The sequence below is a fragment of the Halichoerus grypus genome, chromosome 4 (assembly GCF_964656455.1).
Source record: "Halichoerus grypus chromosome 4, mHalGry1.hap1.1, whole genome shotgun sequence".
Classification (NCBI taxonomy): Eukaryota; Metazoa; Chordata; class Mammalia; order Carnivora; family Phocidae; genus Halichoerus; species Halichoerus grypus.
In genome coordinates this window covers 88953303-88974112 of record NC_135715.1, presented here as the reverse complement: position 1 = coordinate 88974112, position 20810 = coordinate 88953303, and the positions used below count along the sequence as shown (strand labels likewise).

Here is a 20810-nt window from a genome sequence, read left to right as displayed (position 1 = left end):
TTATTTTCTGATATGGATGAGGTTGTTTTTCTTTCTAACTGTTTCCTCAGAAATGATATTCTACTTAGAAAGATGATATAAAATGCTTTGTTTGGTGGTCAGAATCTTCTTTCCTAAACCAGTGCTTTGATGATTTGTATTTTGATCATACGAAGAAACATTTTGGTGCAATCACCTGTAATTATTTGCCCTTTCAACTTGAGTGGCATCTTTTTCTCCCTCTTATTTTTCAAGCCCACATGCTCAACTATAGTCAGTGAAATAGCATATCTTTAGTATGTGCAGAAATCTTATTATTTCAGACAGGTGCTTCCTAAGGATGCTGTAGTGAATTTTGGGTCTCATTTTGCATCTCATACCTGCACAGACTGCCCAGTGGCATCCTCCTCAACGCCAAGCCTCTAGTCAAATGTCATGATTTCTATGAAATAAAACCATTTCCATGAAACCTTTCTCAGGAATCCTAGACAAAATTTATAGTCTCTTATTCTGGGCTTCCCTAGCCTTTTATTAACTGCTCTATTTTGGCCCTAATCTCATTCTGACTTTCATTTCTCTCAGCTAGGTACACGTCCTAAATGTTATGAGCTCCTTTGGGGCAGTGATAGTTTGTTAAAATTATATCACTGGGATACACACCATGAGCTTAATATAGCATATAATTAAGAAATAATTGAATGGAGGGACACCTGGGTGGCTCAGTCATTAAGCATCTGCCTTCAGCTCAGGTCATGATCCCAGGGTCCTGGGATCGAGCCCCGCATTGGGCTCCCTGCTCGGTGGGAAGCTTGCTTTTCCCTCTCCCACTCCCCTGCTCGTGTTCCCTCTCTCCCTGTCTCTCTGTCAAATAAATAAATAAAATCTTAAAAAAAAAGAAAGAATTGAATGGAATTATACACACATACACACACACTATATGTGTGTATATATATATATGTATGTATATATATACATATACACACACATACCTAATGCCATTATATATACATACACCCTAATTTATACCATTATATTTAATTACATTGTTTTATAAATCAAAAATATATGTGTGATATATATATAGATTATATCTGTATCTATATATCTATATAGTTTGATATATATCTATATCTATATATATAGATATATGTGTGATATATATATTATATGTATATATATAAATTTAAATTTTATGTTATCCTATTAGTGGAAGCTGTGACAGGTGACAGTTTAGTGATCAGACATTACAATAATTCATCCAAAGTCCTATGCACAATTTCTAACCAAATGCATGTGTGGGAGGCATTGAGCATAGAAAAGATGAACTAAGACCATTACCATTGAAGAAAACTGTTATCTGAAATGCAGGAAGATACAAGCACCATATCTGAAGGGGGCAAAGGTAGGTGGGAGAGTCAAGGTTCCACTGGCAATAATTGGCACTGAGTTGGGACAGGCTCAGAGTGAACTCAGACTGGGCTCAAGTAAGGATTATGTGGGAGGGGAAGAAGGGCAACTGCAGAAGGGGACTAGGAATGACTCCCAGGGCAATCACTCAAATGCCTGCTACAACTGCTTACGTATATGAGCCAGAAGATAGATAATTAGTTGGGCCAAAACAGAATTGATATTTCTCTTTATTTTTCTTGTCCACCTGTATTTCTCTTTATTTATGTTTCTGACCAAATTGCAAATCTTTTGAGAGCAGAGCCATCGACCTTTCTATTTACTTCCTTATAATCCCTACAGAATATGTTTATGTGATTGATATCTAATTTGTATTATCAGTTATTGTTACAATAGTGTTATCTAGCCAGGTGCCAAAGTTCAGTGGCATACAGCATTCAATACTTATTCTCAGCTCACATGTCACATCAGATGTGACAACTGTGCTTCATGTGCCTCATCCTGAGGCCCAAGCTGGACAGGTTGTGACTCCCTGTGACATGTTCTCATGGTTGTGCCAGGGAAGATCCCCAGGGGAAAGTGGAAACATGCATAACTCTTAAGGTCTGGACTCTAAATGGACACACTGTCATTTCTGTACACATTCGATGGGCCAAAGTATGTAGCAAGAGCAAATCTAACAGCAAGGGGACAGTGATGTTACTACTCCCATGAAACCACTGTAACATATATTTACTGATCACTGTAGACATTTTTGAAGCTGTAAAATAAGTGAGCTCTGAAAGTCTTTCTGTTTCCACATTCAGTTTACCAGAATTTAAGGCTATGAGCATACTACTTGTAAACTTAGAAATAAAATGAGGAAAAACAGTAAAAACAATGACAAGAGCTCAACATGGTAACACTGTCTCTGTGTATTTACAGAACTTCCCAGCGTCGTGCTTTGTTTGTTTGGAAGTATGTTTGGACCGTTCATAGTAGTGGCAACAGCCAAATTCTCTTGGCTGTGGCTGTAATCACTGGGAAGCTATTGTGCTTATTGTTTTCTCAATTATCAAGACCTTAATTTAAACAATTGCAAGATTAAGGAGGGATCTCCAATTTGAATTCGGTTCAACAATTCAGTGATTAAGCCATAAAAGTGGCGGCTAACCTGCATCATAATCTGTTTTAAATTCTCACATTAGGAAAATCATAATTTGAATTAAACATCTACAGGTTGGGTTTTTGCTTAGGTGTTCTATAAAACTTACTTTGATTTTTCTCTCCTTGAACTCTGTCTCTGTGTATATCATATAAATGTCTTGCTGGAGGAAACCTCTGCTTATGCACTCATTAGCAAAACTCGTAGTTTGACCTTCTTTAATGCTTAAAATTCAAATATAATACTTTATTGATGCTGTTTATAAAGGAATTAATATAAGCTTAAATTTCTGAGGTAAAAGTGAGGATAAGGATTGCTCCTCATCTGTATCCTCTTGTATCTCTCTGTTTGTCTTTCAATCTCTCTGTCGCTATCTCTCTCACACACACACATTGCCTCTCCAAACTCAAATTCCCTTTATAAAGCATTCTATGATATGCAGTTCATTCCCATCTTCCTTTGACTCAATTGTGAGGATTATCTTCCAAGTTTATGTTGTATTACCTTCTTGAAGATATTAGAGTAAAAGGAACTTAGGGTTTGTCAATCTAAATGGGATGTAAGGTACACACAGAAATTTCTACCTAAGCCCAAGGATAGAGAAAAGCTTTAGAGTCTTGGACTTCATCCCTGCCCTGATTAAGAAAGAAAGAGTCTTCTCCTGTTGAAATGACCTGAGGGGAGTTTCATGGTAAAGAGTTATTATAGACAAACCTAAGTCTACATACCCTGAGTGTTCCACTATGTCAAGTGAGTTACATGGTAGTCTGTACAACTTTCTATTTTAACTTATTTGTCAAATACCATAGCCAATTTAAAACTTGGGCAACAATTCAGGTTCTAAGAAATGGATGTAAAAAAAGAAGAGAAAAGAAAACTGAAACTCAGAAAGGCACAGAGCTTTTGAAAGAAAGTCCAGCTACAAGGCATAAACTGTGCCTCTTAGTTTGTGTGCTGTCTTTAGCAAAACCACGTATACTTGTGGCTGTCTTCTAGAAATTCCTTGTGGGGAAGTCCTGGGAAGGTTCTAGCAAGCAATGCTAACAGGAAATTCTGCTGTGGCATTATTAGTGTGTATGAATGTGTAATAGTTAGATATATTTATTAATGTGTTGTCTTTATTTTAGTGATTGTAAGAGATTATCCATCACTTGCAGTTTTCTTAATTATCACTTAAATCCATCCGTATGTATTTTGTTGAAAGGCAAGTTTTTTTAACCATGAATTATTTCCCCACATGTCAGAGCACAGTGGCATAACATTGGGATTAAACCCATAGACTCTTGGGCAAGACTGCTTGATTTCAAGTCCTGACTCTGAACTTTCTAATTGTATGGCCACAAGAGAGTCATTTAAACTTTCTCTGCCTCATTCCCTTTACCTGTGAAGTGAAGGATAATAATACCTACTTCCTAGATACCAGTGATGATTAAATGGGTTAATATATGTAGAGCACATCAAAACTAGCACATGCTCAGTAATGTGTCCTATTGTGATTTTTATAAGCCTCATGACAAATGATTGATCTTGGTTTGGTGATATTCTATTTGGTATTAACAAAAGGTGAGTGATCACCTTCTGTGCTCACTTACTGACACACACTGAGGTCTTTCACTCTAAGCCATAAACTTTCTTAGGAGGGTTTTTTGTTCTCTCTCTCTCTCTCCACACACACACACACGCACACACACACACAACAACACACACACACACACACACATACATATATATATATATATATATATATATATATGATGAATTTTCCCAGACCTTGTGGTGTACATGAGGTTACATAACAATAATAATCCCAAATGCATAGAAATAATGCAAATGAATGCAATCTCTTAGTGATTTTTTCTAAATCCTGCGTACACCTCTCTGAGGCCTCTGTATCTACTGCTGAGTTCCTGGTGGTGCCATACTCCAGGGGGATTCAGTCTTCCCACATTCTTCTCCTAGGTTTTCTTGTAGAAGTCCCCTGTAGCAGGTGATGTGCATGAAAACACTGCTTCTTTGACAAGAGCCTGACCCTAAAACCCTGTAGCCTCTGGCCCCAGAAGCACAAAGCAGTGTACGGACCTTCCTTTCTGGAGTGCATAACCTCTGTCCCTATCAGTTTCGAGTTCTGATCCATTGAGTGACATTTAAGTGTGTGTTCAGCTCCAAGAGAGCCATTTGTCTTTTTTTTTTTTTTGTCAGAGAGAGAGGGAGAGCACAAGCAGGGAGGGGGCAGGCAGAGGAAGAAGCAGGCTTCCGGCTGAGCAGAGAGCCCAATGCCAGGACAATCCTAGGACTCTGGGATCATGACCTGAGCCGAACGCAGACGCTTAACCGACCGAGCCACCCAGGCATCCCACCATTTGTCTTATTCATACCTGCCCCATATCTTTTGAATAGCATTTCTGTGTTAGTGAAAATTCACATTGTGAGTCCTGCCTCTGGAGCAAGTCAGAATTCACTTCCGCAGGCTCTTTTCCAGCTGGGATGCAGGCATGTCACCTGTGCTGCCCTAATCAGACCCCTGTGTACAGCTCTGACTGAAGGTGAGTGCTGGGAAGCAGGCTCTGCATGGAGCTTCTATTCTGAGGGTTAGAATCAGGTCCACAGAAACTTCTCTCTTTGGGGGGATGGGGCCTATTGACCCGAGATCCTTAGAGAGGAGTGGTTGTGGTGCTGGCAGCGTAACATCTTCGGCTGGGTCGGTCTCCAATATTTGACTTTCAAGGGCAGTGAGCCAGGCAGAGTTTCCTCCTCAGGCCGGTGAACAACCTGGTGAGCCCATTGCCAAAAGCCCATTTCTTCCCTCGTCATGGTTCTGTGGCAGCCTGATATCTTCTTAATAAATACCCTTTGGCTTGGAACTATCAGAATGAATTCTTAGCCTGTAGCCAAGAACTTGATCAATATATGTTCTATTTGCCCATTTCCTGCTACTTTTTTTTTTTTTTCAGTTGAAACTTCCAATTAGAGTTTCCTCAGAATTTTGAAAATCATAGTTTGAAAACCTGGTGATAGATTTTAGGAAATTCCTTTATTTTACTTTGATCCTACATTCACTGATCCTTTACATTGAATGTTTCCTTTGTTTGCTGTGTTATCCTCCAGATGGCCAGTCACATGTCACTTGTTCCTCTTTGAAGTTCTGCTCAGAGTTTATTTTTTTTTAATCAATTTCTATCCTGACCACTCTAAAATTACAGCCCACCCTTTTTGCAGCCTACCTTACCTTGGTCTTTTGTATTGTTTCCATATCTCCTGTTCCTTTCTAAATACGAAATTATTATTGGGGTGCCTGAGTGCCTCAGTCAGTTATGCATCCAACTCTTGATTTCAGCTCAGGTCATGATCACAGGATCATGAGATCAAACCCCATGTCAGACTAAGCACTGGGCATGCAGCCTGCTTAAGATTCTCTCTCTCCTTCTCTCCCTGCTCCTCTCCATCTCCCTCCCTCTCTCTCTCTCTTTCAAATAAATAAATAAAAATATAGGAATTTTTTTAATTATTATTATTGTTTGTTTCCTATAATTACAATGTAAGCTTTTGGGGCATGTTTTCTTTGCTTGGTTGGTTTAGTTTGTCTTAAACTGATTTATCCCAAGTACCTAGAATATTTCCTGGAATATTATAGATCTTCAATAAATATTAGTTGAATGAATGAATGCATATTGAGATATGTCTATATATTTATAATTGTGCTTTGTTCCTGCACTTTTTTTAAACACCTGGTCAGAAGAAAATAAATCCAATTTCTCCAGTGATTGAAATGTGCAGCTCAGGTGTAGATTCCCTTCCTGACTATATCATTAGAGTCATGAATCAGGGCAAGTCCCATCCTTTTTGATCTTCAGTTTCCTTGTTTGTTATGCTCCAAAGGAAAACAAACACAAAGGTGGGACATCTGAGAGGAAAATTTAGCAAAGATTCTTCTGCTTTCAAATATCTGTGTGTGTGTGTGTGTGTGTGTGTGTGTGTGTGTGTGTGTGTGTATTTTTCCTTCCTTTCTTCTTACTCATTGACATGCATTCAGTTAACACAATTTAAAACCTTTATACTAATTTCCAGAAATGAGGAGGGGACCCCAAGCCTCAGTTCTATAAGACACTGATGGATTTGAAACAAAACAAAGCCTCTGGCTCCTGTGAAACTTCTAGGGGCTTAAGATACCAAGTGAGAATTGGTAAAACTCCTAGAAAGCAACATAGACAGCAGAACCTGTGCATAAATTGGTTGTTCAGAAATCATACCATTAGTAATGATGCTATTAACTGATTACAACCTTGGTTTAGCTCATAAACAAAAATAACCCATGATGACATTGAACATTACTATGTGATCTGGATTCAAGATTATTGGGGAGAGGCCTGAGCAGTGCCAGAAGGAGGGAGAGGTGGGGAGATTTCTTCCCATTTTTTTGGACCGAAAGCCAACATTGATAAACATATTCACATATACAATATTTTACCCTTGTGTTCCCTGGACCCACACACTGAGAAAATTGATCTAAGCTTACTCCACTCCCAAAAGTAGTGATCTGTGTCCTAAATAGACCCACCAGATCTTTAGGCCATGTGAGTGTGGCTTATCTAAGCTAGAATTTAGAAATAAAACAATTCATTTGGACTATTGTTCCATGGTTTATAAACTGTGTGAAACTAGGGGAAATGGATTTATCCCATTGAGAATTAGTATTTAAAAAGAAGAGTCTGGTTAACAGACATTGCTAACTGGAATTCTAGCTTAAAAGATAATAAAGGGGCTTGGAACATTTTAGGCAGAATCAGTGTGTTATTTTGGGGTGAGTATGGTCCTTCAGGCTATCCTCCCTCTAACTCAGTAACCCTAAGATACTTTTGCTTTTCACAGTATCTTCCTGATCTTTTCCTCATGACCTACTGATTCTTGGAAGCTCCAGATTATCATTTCTCTTACTACTTGCCTCAGTGACTTCCATAAGGATATTAGCACTGAGAGCAATGTGGAGAAAGTTGTTGCTATCTGTGCATACACAAATAATTTGTAAATTATGTGTTTGTAAATCAGGAGTTGTATGCACAATTAAATCTTGACTTGGCAAAATTCCAACCTAGTAACATCATCAGACAAGTAAAGTATTATTCTACTTTAAAATGGTACATCGTTATGGTACATGGTACATGGCCCCTAATAAGCATTTCTTTCATTTTTTTAAATAATCACATGTTAAGTGCCTGTTGTATGCCAAACAGAAACAAAACAGCAATTTCCAAAGGGACCTGGACCTAACTCCGTGCAGACTGATGATGTATAATACCTCCAACTCTGCCTATAACCCGTTGCTTGGATACACTATCATCTTCTCAGTAATAACTTTAATCTACTGAAATATTCTCAATCATAAAAGAAAACTCCAACTGATTTTACTAAACTAAGCTTTGAACAAAAAAAAAAAAAAAGGGAAGAAAGAAATTGACAAAGACTCCAAAGTAGTTTTCTGTCAACTACATAAACCAGAAATTGGAGTTTATATACCAACTTCTTATGGGTTAAATATGACCTTCAGAAGGAAGTATTTGGCCCATGTAGTACCGATCTTCAGCAGGTTTCATTTTTTTTCCTTAAAATCTTTGAATTTGAAATACTTGTCCTCAGAGTCTATCAGAAACTGAGAACTAATGTCAGGGCAATCTTGGCCCTCATGCTGTTGTTTTTCCTTTGATTGTTTTACAATGAAATTAATTTTTGTATCTGTGTCTTAAAAATCTTTGGTCTGCAATCTGGCCCAATTTACTTAACTATGGTACCTGTCTGATTTTAGTTTGTGACCCTGCCTCTGAACATTGTGATTGATCCATGTCCTACTATGTGAATATTTTTCATGAAAGTGTTGTTTATGTCTGTATTTATATATGTCTATAGATATGGGTATAGGTATAGATACATAGATATAGATATGTATATGGATATATATAGGTAGAGAGAGATTCGTAAATATGTATATATAGATATAGTTATAGATATAGATAGATCCATATACAGGGAGAGAAAAAGAAAGGAAGGGCGAAAGAAAGGAAGAAAGAAAAGAAGAGAGGAAATGAGAGAGGGAGGATATATACAGATATGTGTATGTATATATACATATTACATATATAGAGATATATGTGTATATATATATATATGTAATACATGTAAATATATATTTATTCTTCAAAACATTTCCATGTAAGCTTTTGACACCCTCTGCAAACTATCTTGTCTTTCAGATGGAACACCATTTACCTGGTGGATTGGGCGGTCCAATGAAAGGCACCCTTACTGGGGAGGTGCCCCGCCTGGGGTTCAGCAGTGTGAATGTGGCCTGGATGAGAGTTGCCTGGACATTCAACACTTCTGCAATTGTGATGCTGACAAGGATGAATGGTAATGGTGATCCTGATCTTTCTGCAGTTGTGGGGGAAGCCCATTAATTGATGCATAAAATTTCCCCAAGAGAAAAAGACATGGATGAGAAATTCAGTTATGAACTAGGTCTCCCTAATGATTGTGATTGTTTTTAACTTTGAAAATTGCCAGTTCTAGTACTTTTAGGGATATCACTGAGGTTTATAACGTAAAACACATTGTCACATCAAAGCCTCCTTATATCTGAACATTCCATTTTGTACAATAGAATGAAATGTAGTATTAAGCTTTGTGACTTAGTCGGTGTTTCTGTAATGTGTGGACTATAGGTTCTGGGAGAGAGTGTGGGAGATAGGGATGTGCCATCGTACAGACCATACCTTCATTCTCCCATTTTCCCACTGATATTTCAGTCACCAGGCTACCTTATCATGGACTAAAAATATAGCAAAGAAAATTTATATTTATTGAACATCTACTTAGTTTTCACAAAAAAAACTTATTAATTCCTTATAATTTTCCCACTTTTGCATCTTAAGATTGAGGAATATAATTTACAGAGAAGTTAAATAATTTTCCCAAAGTTATACACATGTATTAGGTGACAGATCCAGAACTTGAACTCAGTTATGGCTGGGACCAGGGTCATTCTTGCTCTTCACAGTTGCTTTCATAAGATAAAGCTTAGTTTTTTGTTCTCATACCCATAACATCTACTTTCCCTTTGTCCTCCAGGTGAACTGCCTGGTTTTCACTGTATTATGAAAATATGCACAGAACATTTCCAAACCTGCTTTTGTTTTCACTAAATTCAAGGCATTCTTCAGTTTTGGCTTTGTAATTTTGCTTGCTTCATGAAATTCTGCTCAATTATAATTCAAAATTCCTATGTCAAGCTGCTCTCAACCCACTTGAATTTTCTTTTAGGTACTTTTTATTCACTGTTTAAATTGATAACAGCAGGGGATGTTTTGAATGAAATTTAAGGTAGAGTCAAACTCAGTTCAATGAGGAAAAGAGCAAACACTTGCCTCCACTGGGTTCTACTAGATGGACCACCTCTTCAGAATGTTGTAGGGCTGCTTGGGCTCCAAGACAAGTTACCTGGATGCCTTACCTGATTTTACATGGGTAAAATCAGACAAAGTTGACTGGAGGTAGTTTGGACTTCTCCATTATTTGGGCCCTCACTTTACCCTGCAGTGCTTTCTCTCATAACATCATGGAGGAGTGCAATCAAATATAACTCATATTTTGGATGGGGACGGTGTCTCTTTTAATATTATATCCCTCAAGATCTATTCCTTGTAGAAACTCAGTGGTAGTTAGCTGAATAGATGAATTTAGAAGACCTTTAAGGAGGAAGGGTGACCACAAATTTGTTCCTATAAGCTTGAGAAATATGTATGGAGAAGTTAAATGGTTTTGTTGCCAGGAAAATGTATTTAAAATGATCTGCAGCTTAGATTAGGTTCACTTTTTTGTGTGTGTGATTCATTAATTCCTCTTCTCTATGCTTTATAGATGTATAGACCTTAATGGAAACACCTTTATTTCATTATGTATAATCAGGGAAGTCGATATGGGGCAGTAGAATATAAAGGGAAGGGGAAGTGTTTCTCCTAATTACCTTCACTCCCTTTTGGCTGAATTCTTGATTTTTGCTCACTGTTTTATTTCCTGTGGTGTGGCCATTTCCATACTGAACACTGCCTCAGTGTCTTTTCTTCCTAGGGAACAACCAACCAGGGCTGGGCTTAATTTATTGAGCAGTTAGGGGCAGTGGGGGAGAATGACATCACATTACTTAAAAGTGGAAAAGAAGCCACCATGTTGATGAGCTTCCACACTGTCTTCTCTGGGACTTTCCACTGACCATCTTTTACTCAGATTCCAGCCTCTTCCTCCATTAACCCACTCACTAGTTCACTAAGCTTTGAACCCTTAATATGTTGACTTAACTTCATCATCTAAGCTGTACTTAGAGGAGTGTTTCAAAATTTCCTTTCTGTCAACTCTGGCGCCATCATACCTTTATCAACATAGAGGTTATTGCATATTTCATAATCCTTTCTAGTTCTTTTACAGTCAGGGAAAAACTCCATTATCTGCCACTTTATGTGGCAAGTGACCTCTATTAGGGGCAGCAACATTTAATTTTAGATATAAATTTTGTTCAACAACCCACATAACAAGGATCAAGAGAAATGATCTGAACTTCCTTTCATAAAGATGCCTACTTCACTGTGACTAAAATAACATGTTGATCATCTCAAGGCAAAATTCAGGCGAAATCAGAGAGTTCTTTCTGTCATTCTTACGAAGGATGGAAGAAGAGGCTGAGAAGGAGAAGGAGAAGAGGCTGAGATTACTGATTTAACTCTTCTGGATTTCACTAACTTGTCTCAGGACATCACAGCCTGTTATACATGAATCTGGAAAATACTTTGTTATAGAAGCAACTGTACTTACTAGTCCATCTGATATTTACTCATGTATCACTTGTTTACTGTGTCCCTGGTCTTTGCCAGTCAAGCAGTCTGCTGTGCAGAGAAAGTCAAGGGCATTATAGTCTCTGCCCTTGAGGAACTCACAGAACAGTGAGAAAGAAAAAGCTAGTTAGTTAGCAATAAATGTATTGTGTGATGAATTTGGTAATAAAGATAAGTATAGATGTGCCCAAAGCTGTGGTGGATATGGGCTGGGATAAGTGACAGGTTTTGAAGGACCAGAAGAAGTTAGCTAAAGTTAGTGTAGTATAGGTAGGTGGAACCTCCATATGCTCAGACAGGGAAATGTGAAATAATATAGAAATCACTACTTTCCCAAGACAATTTGGTGTGATTATTGCCCCATCTTCATGTGGGGAATTTGCAGGAGAGGAAGGCAGGAAAGATCAAATCCAGATCAAGAAGCTCCTTGTATGTGAACTAACAGTGAGATTCCTTTGTCTGTAACAAGACTGTGAACACAGAATATCCATTCCACCATGAAACCCGGCAGAGCCTTGTGGAAATGCATTTATTACTTATCTATTCAAGTCTATTATTTACTGTAGAAGGGAAAAGTACAAAAGCTTACACAATTGTGAAATAGTCATGTTTTTTTAACATTCTTCCAAGCACATTCATAGCTTCCATGTGGTCAAGCTGGCATTCCACACATTTTCATATTTTTGTTTCAGTCCAGCATGCCCCTGTTAATATCACTGGTGTTTCTATGTGCTCCTAAGAAACCTCAAATATATTTACTTTGTACAGTTCCCTCAAGTTTCTGCTCTTGGTAAAATTGATCAGAAAACTGATTTGGGCTGGTAGAACATCTAGCAGTTTGATATATTACAACTCCTAGGTAATATTGTTGCTGAAAAATGTTACCTAACATATACTGAAGTGTTCTTGGTATTTTATATACTGCATCTCATAGCATCATCCTACCAGCTCTTGAGGTGGGTTTTATCATCTCTTTTCCCCAGAAAAGGAAACTGAGGCTCTGGCATGGTAAGTGGCTTAGTAAAAGTCACGTGACTAAGGGGGCAGAGTAGGATCCTGCTGACTCCAAGGATGCTCTTGGTGACTACATGAAAGGAGCGACCAAGTTGAGATTCTGAGTTATGACAGCGGGTGAGGATGCCAAAGAGACCTCTCCCAGGGTTTCTCCAATCACATCACAGCAGCCCAGGGGTTTCTTTTTTCTGGATCAGGCTTCTCAGAGAGGCTTAGCCATCCTCTTGGCCTCCGGTAATTGACAATAATTTATTCTGTTTCAATCAAACTCGGTAACTGAATAAATTGCTGCTATATATTTCAATGAGACCAAGTAAATGAGGAAAATGATTACGGAGTGGGTGTGAGGGGAAGTGAGTCAGCTCAGAAGATGGAGGTGGATGGAGGGGAAAAAAGAATTTGATGAACACTCAAAGCGTGACTTTTTCTTAGAGTAAAGGGAAGCGTCAGGTAGGCGTTAGAAATCAGGTATGCTACTGAGTTGACATCTCCAAGGGGTTCTGTCCCAGCCAAAGAACTAAACAGGAAGAAAAAGAAAAAATAAATAAATAAATGAGAAAACTTGAAATGAGTAACAGTTTTATAGTCAATGATTGCTTGCAAAGGAACTTGTCTTCAACTTAATGGTTCAATGTATAGAAATACTGCCAATTGGGTGTTTTATGATCCCATTACTTCAGACTGATAGACTTCAGAGAATAGCAAATGACACGGGATAGCTCCAGGCTGGAGACAGCACAGGGGCCGTGGGGTTCTGTAGGGTGGGAAACCGTCATCTAGGTAGATGGATCCAAAGGATGGTTCTGTCAGCAAGTTGGAGGAGGCAAGGAAATCTTTCAAAGTGTGCCTCTTGGTGGTGGCCTGCGGTCCTAATGAAGACTTCTTTCAGCTAAACAGCCAAGTAGAACTGAAACTAAGCTCTATTGCTTAACAGTAGAACATCTTTTAGAATTTAGTCATAAGAAAGTACAGATATTTTTATTTGATTTTCAGTAACTTTGTTCTTTGCCTCTTGTCCTTAATACACCCTTATATAAAGTAATATGGTAAAAAATAGGAAGAGAAAATGATGTAAGGTTTAAATTCTGGTCATCTGGTCATCCGAAAAAAGGGAACCTATTATTCTGTTTCTTAAAAAAAATACAAGATATTTTTAGGGTTTTATTTTTTTTTTGGGATATGGAATCCTGAAGCTTCAAACCACTCTTTAGCCATTGATTCCACTTGACTACCACAGAGAAATTATTTAATAAATGGTGTCAAATCCATGAATGAACAATTGAATGACTTTTATTGGACATATTTTTACTTTTCGTAGGTCAGGCCATGGTCATTCTTGGATTAACTTATCTTTATTTCATTGTTAGCTGTTATCCACCTTTAAAACCTCACAAGAAACAATTACCCAAAGTTTAGCCTAAACTTTCCACTGCACATTCACTTTTCTTCTGGCTTTCAAGGAGTAGTTAGAAATGGCCACTCTAAAAAGAAAAAAAAAAAAAAAAGCAATGGCCACTCTGCTCCAAAGTTATCTTTTTTTTTTTTTTTTAAGGTTTATTTATTTATTTATTTATTTATTTATTTATTTAGGGAGAGCACACAAGCAGGGGGAAGGGCAAAGGGAGAGAATCTCAAGCAGACTCCCCACTGAGCATGGCCCCCCTATGAGATGCAGTGCTCAATTACACGACCCCAAGATCATGACCTGAGCTGAAATCAAGAGTCAGACACTTAACCGACTGAGACACCCACGTGACCCCCAAAGTTATCTTTTTATATATTTGCCTTCAACTTTTGTCTTTGGTAAATACATGTCTTATCCAGTCTCAGGACCTTGACCTTCACAAAGACCCTTCATGGCCTTTCCCATGAGATTTAATGAGACAGTTGCCTTTAGGGAGAAGATGCTGGATACATCCAAGGGGTTTAGGGTTTCCTCACATAGGCTGTTCTTTGATTTCTCAGACCTTTCTTCAACCTTCCATCCCTGAGGTTCCCAGACTTTGTGCAGTGAGGGTGCTTCATCCTTGGTAGTGTCCTAAGATGGGGCAGGAATCCTGAATTCTGAGAGAAAGGAAAGGATAACCTCAGAACACACTAAGGCACTACCTCTTATTTATTATTTATTTATTTATTTATTTATTTATTATCTCTTCTGGTTGAATTTTATTATTTATGAAACTGTTTATGAGCTATTCTACTGCCTATTGAGTTTTAGAAGTGTTTTTTTCCTAGCAGGCAGAAAGTATGAAAGCTTTATCTGGATTTTTCCTCTCACTGAATTTCTACATGCATCCAGCAATATAATCAAGGCCTGCATCTTGTGTTAGAGAGAAGTATGCATGGCACATGGCAGGTCCTTCATGCATTAACTGCTGAGAGAATGAATGAGATAATGGATACATAGGGTTTCCTTTCTCCAGATCCTCTCTCCTTGGCCAAATATGCCCTTCACTTGATAGTTATAGTCTGCTGTTTCATTCATTATATTTTTACTTAAAATGTATGTCCTGGGACAACTTGATTTTGGCTTGTTTACACTAAGTATCCCATGAGTACATTCCCAATTGTTTTTAGACAGAATGTTTTGTGGTGTATCAGATTGGAGAGAATAGAAGTCATCATATACACAAGAAAAGAAAGAACAATACAAAATTGGGTAAAAAGAACTTTTATCAGAGGTTGATAATTCAAAACCAATATATCATATAATTATTTAATAGAATTCTAAATGGAGTAAAATAGTTGGAAATACTCTAGACGGAGTAAAAAAGTCTACATGGAGTAAAAAGTTTTACCAAAGACAACATTTAGGATTGTTTTTTTGTTTGTTTGTTTGTTTATTTGTTTAAATTCAGTGATGCCACCATCTAGAAAACAAAACAAAGCTATAAAATACTCCTTTTAATGTTTCTAAGAAACAAAGATGTAGACTGAGACTTCTATCACATTAGTTCTCTGTCAAGTTTTACAAATATACTACGTCTAAATTGTCTGTGGTGTCACGTTACTTAGGTAATTGCGAAATTCTGAGTATCAGAAATAGAACTCGAAGTCAATATCAAGATTAAGAGTTTGCTAGTGATGTTGAACATTTTTTCATGTGTCTGTTAGCCATTTGTATGTCTTCTTTGGAGAAGTGTCTGTCCATGTCTCCTGCCCATTTCTTGACTGGATTATTTGTTTTTTGAGTGTTGAGTTTGATGAGTTTTTTATAGATTTTGGATACTAGCCCTTTATCTGTAATGTCATTTGCAAATGTCTTCTCCCAGTCCGTGTGTTGCCTCTTAGTTTTGTTGCCTGTTTCTTTATGCTGTGTGGAAGTTTTTTATCTTGATGAAATCCCAAAAGTTCATTTTTGCTTTTGTTTCCCTTGCCTTTAGAGACTCATATGTGGAACATAAGGAATAGTGCAGACGACCACAGGGGAAGGGAGGGGAAACTGAATGGGAAGAAATCAAAGAGGGAGACAAACCATGAGAGACTCTGGACTCTGGTAACAAACTAAGGGTTACAGAAAGTAGGGGGTAGGGGTATGGGGTAGCCAGGTGATGGGTATTAAGGAGGGCACGTGTTGTGATGAGCACTGGGTATTATACGCAACTAATGAATTGTTGAACAATTACATCAAAAACTAATGATGTACTATATGTTGGCTAATTGAACATAATAATAAAAAAAAGACTAAGAATTTGCATTTACATAGTACATTTTATATAACATTTTGATTTGTACTATTATTGTATGACAACATATTATACTTAAAAATGCAATGAGTCTTTGGCTTCTATTTTAATTTGCCTACTTATCACTAAGTGTATGGCATTACTCACCTAAAGTAGTTCTTACTCAGATCCAAATTACATGAGCTGCTTACCTCTTTTATCTACTTGCAAGTTTGCTCACAATTGTCAGTTCTGATACCAAATTTAGGTTTCTATATTTAACAAAGCATAAGAGGAATATTTCTCTTGCTTTTTTTTTTAACTTTAGGAGTTCATTTTCATAAAATAAATAAACTCTATTATATCCTTACTATAAAAATTAAAATATTTCAGAAATATTTAAATAAAAAAGTAGAATCTCCTTCCCCACCACCACTTGGAATCCTTACTTGTACCTCATATGTAAAATATGACACCTAGCGATAATAGTTGGGCATGTAGGGCATTTCCACACACAAATATCATCCTATGCATACGCCACATTTACTAAATGTGAGATCATATTAAACATATTATTCCGCAACTTACTTTTTTCACATAAAATATGTCTTGGAGAGCTTTTATGTGGCGTTGTTAAATAAGCATGAAATGAGTGCATCCTGTCCATTTTAATGGCTGCAAAGTATCCACAGTATGGATGTATCATAACTTATTTTACCATTCCTTTATGATAAACATTTTCCTTGTAAATGATTTTTCACTCTTAGAAAAAAAGCTGCAATGAACATTTTTGAGTCTTGATTTATACCTTTTTCCACTTTGGAAATTATTATTTCTATTGCATAGATCTCCAACTTACAATTGTTAAATTATCCATTTTTCTGTTTTGATAGATGTGGCCAAATTGCCAAAGGGACTTAGGGTATTACATAGACCACAAAGGGATCAGTTCAGAACTGGATGTCCTAACTCTGTGGGGTAAATGATCCTCTCTACCTGAGGAGGAATGTGCAGAACTCACTAGAGTCAAAACAGGACCACATAGAAAGACATCAGTTATAACCTCTTTTTGCTGAGAACTTGCTGGAACCTTAGCCAAGCGCAAACAGCTGGGATAGACCCCCAGTGTCATTTTTGCCATGCCTGGCACCACTTCTGAGGTCCAGGGGGACACTCTTGGCTAACTACAGATAAATCCTAGCCTCTCTGCACTTTTTTTTTCAAAGTGCAGAGTCTTCATCATTAAGAATAAGAAGGAGGAAGAGACGAAGATTAAGAGGAGAGGCAAGGAAGAAGGGAGGAAATAGTTCTATCTCCCTTGCAAATCTGCCTTATAGATTTTCAGTGAAAATATCATGAACTGATACACATAATACACTTAGAATGCACACAATTGTAGCTACTTTTTCTGGCAACACTCATTTTCTGGATGTAAAATGTAATTTATCTCTAAGTAACATTTTATTATGTAATGAGATGATCAAATCCTGGATTTGTGAATTATTAACTATACAGCCTAAATCATTTAGCTTCTCTGGCCTTCAGGTTTCTTTTTATTAAAAAAAAAAAAAAAAAAGAAAAAGAATATCTCTGGGGATTTGGGAAGGACTGGCTGAGTTAGCAGTAATTTGTGCATCAAGCAGATGTGCCATGAATTTGGTTCTCAAAAATTTGTTAGTCATCATGTTTATTAATTTCCCTATTTTTACAGTATCTTAAATAAAAAGTAAGAGACAACATTGATTTATAGAAGTTAAACTAATTTCTAAGGAAAAAATACATACATCTACATCATAAAATAAATAAAATTAAATAGCCAGACAGAACAAAGTTATCATTCAGCCATCTAATTCTAGATGAAATGATGAAAGAACAAAAACAGGGCTGCTCTCTGAAAGTTCACTAGTGAAAATCGCCATGTAATGGATGGGTCTGCCCACCATTCAGCCATCTAATTCTAGATGAAATGATGAAAGAACAAAAACAGGGCTGCTCTCTGAAAGTTCACTAGTGAAAATCGCCATGTAATGGATGGGTCTGCCCACAGTAGAAATAAATCAAGAGATTGCTTGTAAATGTGTAACCAAAGAGTTTGTGGGCTCCCAGAACTCCTGTCAAGGTGACCCAGGTGTAATCTCAGAGAATGCAGGGCTGAAAAATGATTGCAAATTAGTAAACTGAAACCTAGTCAATTGAACTGTATCTTGTGTGGAGAAAGCCTGTATGAATGGAAAGGTTATGGTCAGCCCGAGACCGGTGAGGGCAGCTCAAGGACTCAGGGCTGGTGCTGTTATTCCAGCACTGCCTGGGGAAGATGTAGACCAACTGTGGGAAGGACCAGCATCCCCATATGAGAGAGCTGCTCTCTGTAGGAGTGAGACCAGGAGACCAGAGAAGCACCACAGTTATAGCAAAGGTGTGCTGTTCAAATCCTGGCCCCTCCATTTGCAAATGATGCACCCTGGGAAGGTTAGTCACTTCTATCAAGTTCTGTTGCCTCTCCTGCACAAAGCAGGTGCTGATTACAACATTGTCACAGGGATGTTCAGGGGATTAAATGAGATCATGTGTAAAAATCTATTTTTATGCTCATACGGCCAAGGAAAGGCAAGAGGCACCTCCCACGCTCACATTCAGTGATAGGAAGCATTCAGCTGAGCCACAGAGCCAGCAGTAGGTTCTAAGAATAGCAGCCCTAAACTCGAGGAATACCTCTAACCCCTGCATCATTTTTTTTTTTTTTTTTCAGAAAGACCTCTCTGTAAAAGGCAACTGTGGTTTTAATAAGCATTTTATTGTCCACTCTACTATGTTAAACATTTTGGAATTTGGACCATACCTAGAAGAGACAGAGACCTCTTATCTTAACAAGGTTTTAAGCAATACAGTATGAATCATGGTTCACATTTAAGCAATAGAGTATGAAACTGGGAGTCTTATGGAGGAGAAGCAGAGTAGGAAGACAGTAGTGAGATTGGCAGCAGGAAGCCAGTGTAAGTAGCCATTGCCAAGGACCAGGCAGAGACCCTGGAGCTCCCTCAAAATAGAAGTGAAGCCAGGAGGGTGAGGATAAGGCAGCTGGATGGAATGACATAAAGCAGGTGAGCTTGGTGGAAGTGGTGGGTCAAGAATGAGGGAGGAGTGAGAAAAAGAGGAAGGGAGGACATGTGTATGTATGGCTTCAGCCACTGGGAGCAGGGGGCCTCATCCTTCACAGAACTGAGTAACCCAGACAAGCAAGGGAGCAGCAAGAAGTGGAGGGGGTTGGGGCATATTCCTTAGAGGTGACTTAGAAGTGACTGTTGACATCCAAGGGAGGTGTTCAGTCAGCAGCCGTGTTCATTGTGTGTGTAACAGAGAGGAAGGCAACACTGAAATGCTGCCACAGAGTGGAATGAGTTAGGGGCTGACGTATTCCATGGAAGTTAGCAGTTCTGTGAGAGGAGTTGCCTTGGTGTGAAAGGAGAGAAGGCCGATTGTGGGAGTTGAGGAGGCAAGGAAGAAGAAGAGCGGGAGATAAGAGGGAAAGTGCAGACAGTTCTGGTAAGAACTTTTCTGGCCCTACTGAATGCTACTTTCATTCATATCCAGAGCAGGTTAATCAAATCATGCCTCCAAAAATCTTCATCTGTGGTAGCATTTTTTTAATTAACTTTATACTCATAAAATCTTGAGGGTCATGATAATTTCTTAATAATAAAGTAATATTGGGTAGCCTTTGGCTGTATTCATATACCAAGGCCTGATTTCGTTTTTCTCACATCTATTTGAGAAGAGAACTATGGTTTCAAATTTCTAAAATATTTACTGAAGAACTATAGTTTCCAAAATATTTGCAAAATATTTCCCTTCACCTTCCTTATGCTGGGAACAGAAAACAAGACTCCAGACATGGTCTGGTCAGTGTAGGGCAGAGAGGAATGGATATGACCTCCTGGTGTGCACTTGTCTATGTGACCACAGTCGATGCTTGCATTTGCTTTTTTTGGCAATCAAGTGACACCCAACCTTTAATCTAATCCCCTAGGTCTTTTTTATCAGGAGGTCTTAAGAAGGAAGACAAAAGGGAAACAATTGCCTTAACCAAAGCTAGGGTAGAATTACTGGCAAGTATCAACACAGTACCTCAGACTTGCAGACTTGCTTATGGGCATCTTGCAAGTCATTCCTCCCTTGCAGCCACAGGAAGTGGAGGGCATCATGTCACCCACTCAAGGGAAGGGTGCACAGAGGGTCTTGAGACTCATCCACTCAGATTCACACAGGGGCTTCAAAGGGTGCTAGGGTCTTCAGTTTTTGCATAATTTCTACCTTATGCATAATGTGTCTTTTTTTGTTTGTTTTGTTTTGTTTCTTACTTTCAAGTGACTAAAAGAAATAAGCATAGAATAAGGAAACAAGAATCTCTCTTAATAGGCTCAGTGACCCAAATGACTCTGCTAAAAGAAGTTTACAGAGCAGCAGTTAACCAAAATTGATTGGTTCATGAAAAAAAAAAAAATCAGCATGTGACTTTTCACCACATTTACCCCAATGATTTACTAAAGGAATCAGCAGCCCCTGTTTTGCTCTGAAATCCTGAACCTGGTAAAATCCCAAGATGCACATAAAGGAAGAGGAGACCACATTGCTTCTGATGTGTTTTTCTATTAGCTCATGTGTGTTTCCTGAGGACCACACATGCCTGTGCCTTGTACCGTTGGAACCTCCATAAGCTGGAGTCTCTGC

At 38.1% G+C, this 20810-nt stretch overlaps 1 protein-coding gene across 2 annotated transcripts in view; it reads left to right on the top strand.

Moving 5' to 3' along the window:
• Positions 1 to 20810, top strand: part of CNTNAP5 (contactin associated protein family member 5) — a 791720-nt gene that overhangs the window by 632036 nt on the left and 138874 nt on the right. For both annotated transcript variants that reach the window (XM_078070660.1, XM_078070661.1), the window contains exon 14: positions 8773 to 8929. In XM_078070660.1, coding sequence (XP_077926786.1) covers positions 8773 to 8929 — 157 coding nt within the window. The remainder of the gene's footprint in view (positions 1 to 8772; positions 8930 to 20810) is intronic.